General features: G+C 42.8%; 1 protein-coding gene across 1 annotated transcript; it reads left to right on the forward strand.

Annotated features, from left to right (window-relative positions):
• Positions 1-760: 760 nt before the first annotated feature.
• On the forward strand, positions 761-1680 carry LOC107948074 (golgin subfamily A member 6-like protein 22). The gene is made up of 2 exons (XM_016882547.1): positions 761-1041; positions 1422-1680. Exons 1-2 carry the CDS (start codon positions 761-763, stop codon positions 1678-1680), a joined length of 540 nt encoding a protein of 179 aa, XP_016738036.1.
• The last annotated feature ends 776 nt before the right edge of the window (positions 1681-2456 follow it).

The following is a 2456-nucleotide window of genomic DNA, read 5'->3' on the forward strand; positions in this document are numbered from 1 at the left end:
TTCTAAAACATTCTCCCCGTTAGAAGCTTATCTCAAGAAAGAATGGCCGAATGAGGTCACTGAACAACACTGGGTCTCAGTCTTTTAGAATCTTCGCGCCGATGATGTAACTTGGAGAGCCCCGTGGATACGCCCATCAGTTCTGCTATACAAGGTCAGAGATCAAGATTGGGTGCCACTACTCGGATTATGGGGAGGAGTCGGATATGCCCCGTTATTAGTCCAAAGGCAATTTTCTTCGCGGCAATTCATACCCACCACTGGAGGATTGGCACAATCCGAGTTCGCTTTCGCGGGTGAAGGATATATGAAGAAGGTCCGAGACAACGCAAAATCTAGGAAGAAAATTCATCTAATGGAATTGGCCTTATATGCTGATGCCCTAACTCAAGATTACGACATATGGAGGAAGCAACGGATAAATAGTCAGCAAATCTCGTCAACAAACTACACCGTCCAGAATCCTTTCTCAGAGGAAATGTCGTCTGAGCTAAAAATAGCAAGACAAGAATTTGAACGAGAAAAGGCCAAGATGTCTCGGGACCTTAGTGCCCTTCAAGAAGAAAACTACCAGTTGAAGATCGACATTCAGATTGAAAGATCCAGAACCGAGAAAGCGCAAAAAGAAGTTGAAGTCGTGAGAAATGACTTAAGAGACCTCCATCTAGAAAATAAAAAGTTAAGAGGCACAATAAAAAATAGTGGGCTGGGCAAGACGTCGGCAGAATGGAAAGAGGAGATAAGCAACATTAAAGGAGAGATGGAGTTTTGGAAAGGAAAAGAAAAGAAAGAGGAAGAAAAGGCTGCGCGGGCTATGATAGAATTGAGGAAGAAGAACGCCGAATATGAAGTAGTGTCTGCCGAGGTGATGACTAGTCGATCTAAACGTCAAGAACTAAAAGAAAGGATACGAGAGTTAGAAGATATGCTGCAAGATTGTCAACAACAGTTAGATACTCTCTTGAAGGCTTTGGAAGAAAAAAATTGTCAGTATGATAGAGACGTTCGTGCTTGCGAAGAAGACCTCCAAGAAAAAAAAAGGCAACTTAGCTATTTGATCAATGAAGTTCGTGGGGTAGCCATGCACATGGTACAATTATCGGAAGAAGCTAAAAATCTCAGTTGCCAATTCCCACCAAGCCAACGATCGAGCATATCGGAATTCTTAGAGCAAATAAAGAAATATGGCGATATAGCTAGAAAGTTTGTGTAATAGCTGAATCAAAAATGGCAAAATATTTTGTAATGAACTCTTTTGATGAATGAAATGCCTAAATAGGGGCTATCTTGAAATTAACACCAATTCCTTACATGTTATTCATGACTAACATTCATTTGGCATTCAAGCATTCATGCATTTATTCATTCATTCATGGCATATCCCGTACTCATTTGCTGAGGTTAAAACGTACAATTCGCAGTTGCAATACTTCAAATCTGGAACTACGCCATTCGTATAGAACGCGTCGACAAACTAGAACAATGGAGGCTGCATTCAATGAAAGGATTGAAAGAATGGAAAGAATCCAAAAGGAATTACAAGAGCAGTTGGCTAGGTCACAACAAGAGACGGGAGACTTAATGGTGAGATCACGAGAAGAATCGCTCAAACAGAAGGATCAAATGGCCAAGATGATGGAGATGATGTCAGCTTTAGTTAAAGGGAAGGGACCCATGTAGAGCCCTGACATCGAGGAATCTCGGTCAAGAGTTAATCACAATCAAGACCCGCTTTACCCCCCGGATTCACTCCACCACACGCCCGCGCAGCACAAAGAGGGTACACCCAAGGAGAACCCACAGACCCAGAGCAACGGCCGATGCCACATACTCATTTAGGGCAAGGAATATTCACATCAAATTCTGGGGTTAATCCTGCCAATCCAATTGTTCCAGATTTGGACGATCCAGCGGAAATAGCCAGGTTGAGAACGGACGATCATGAGGCTCAAGAGAAGTATAAGAGCTTAGAGGAAAGACTCAAAGCAATAGAGGGTACTGAAGCCTTCTCTGCACTAAGTGCCAAAGAGCTCAGTTTGGTGCCTAATCTAGTTCTGCCTCCGAAGTTCAAGGTGCCTGATTTCGAAAAATACGATGGCACGAGATGTCCAAAGGCGCATCTTGTCATGTTTTGTCGAAAAATGGCTGGTTACGTGAATGAAGACCGGCTATTCATACATTGTTTTCAGGATAGTCTAATAGGATCGGCTCTTCAGTGGTACAACCAGCTTAGTAGGGAAAGGATCCGATCTTGGAAGGACTTGGCATCAGCATTCTGTGAGCAATACAAGCATGTATCGGATATGGTGCCAGACCGGATGACTTTGCAAATGATGGAGAAAAAGCCATCAGAAACTTTTAGATAGTATGCGTAGAGATGAGGGATCTCTCAGCTCAAGTGGAACCCCCATTAACAAAAACGGAGATAACCATTCTTTTCATCAACACTTTGAAAG

This window comes from Gossypium hirsutum, chromosome A04, assembly GCF_007990345.1.
Source record: "Gossypium hirsutum isolate 1008001.06 chromosome A04, Gossypium_hirsutum_v2.1, whole genome shotgun sequence".
In the NCBI taxonomy this organism is placed as follows: domain Eukaryota; kingdom Viridiplantae; phylum Streptophyta; class Magnoliopsida; order Malvales; family Malvaceae; genus Gossypium; species Gossypium hirsutum.

Coding starts and splice junctions, on each gene's coding strand:
- LOC107948074 (XM_016882547.1), top strand. CDS start 761: ATGGAGTTTTGGAAAGGAAAAGAAAAGAAAGAGGAAGAAAAGGCTGCG. Junction 1,042..1,421: donor GACCTCCAAGAAAAAAAAAG/GCAACTTAGCTA, acceptor TACAATTCGCAG/TTGCAATACTTCAAATCTGG.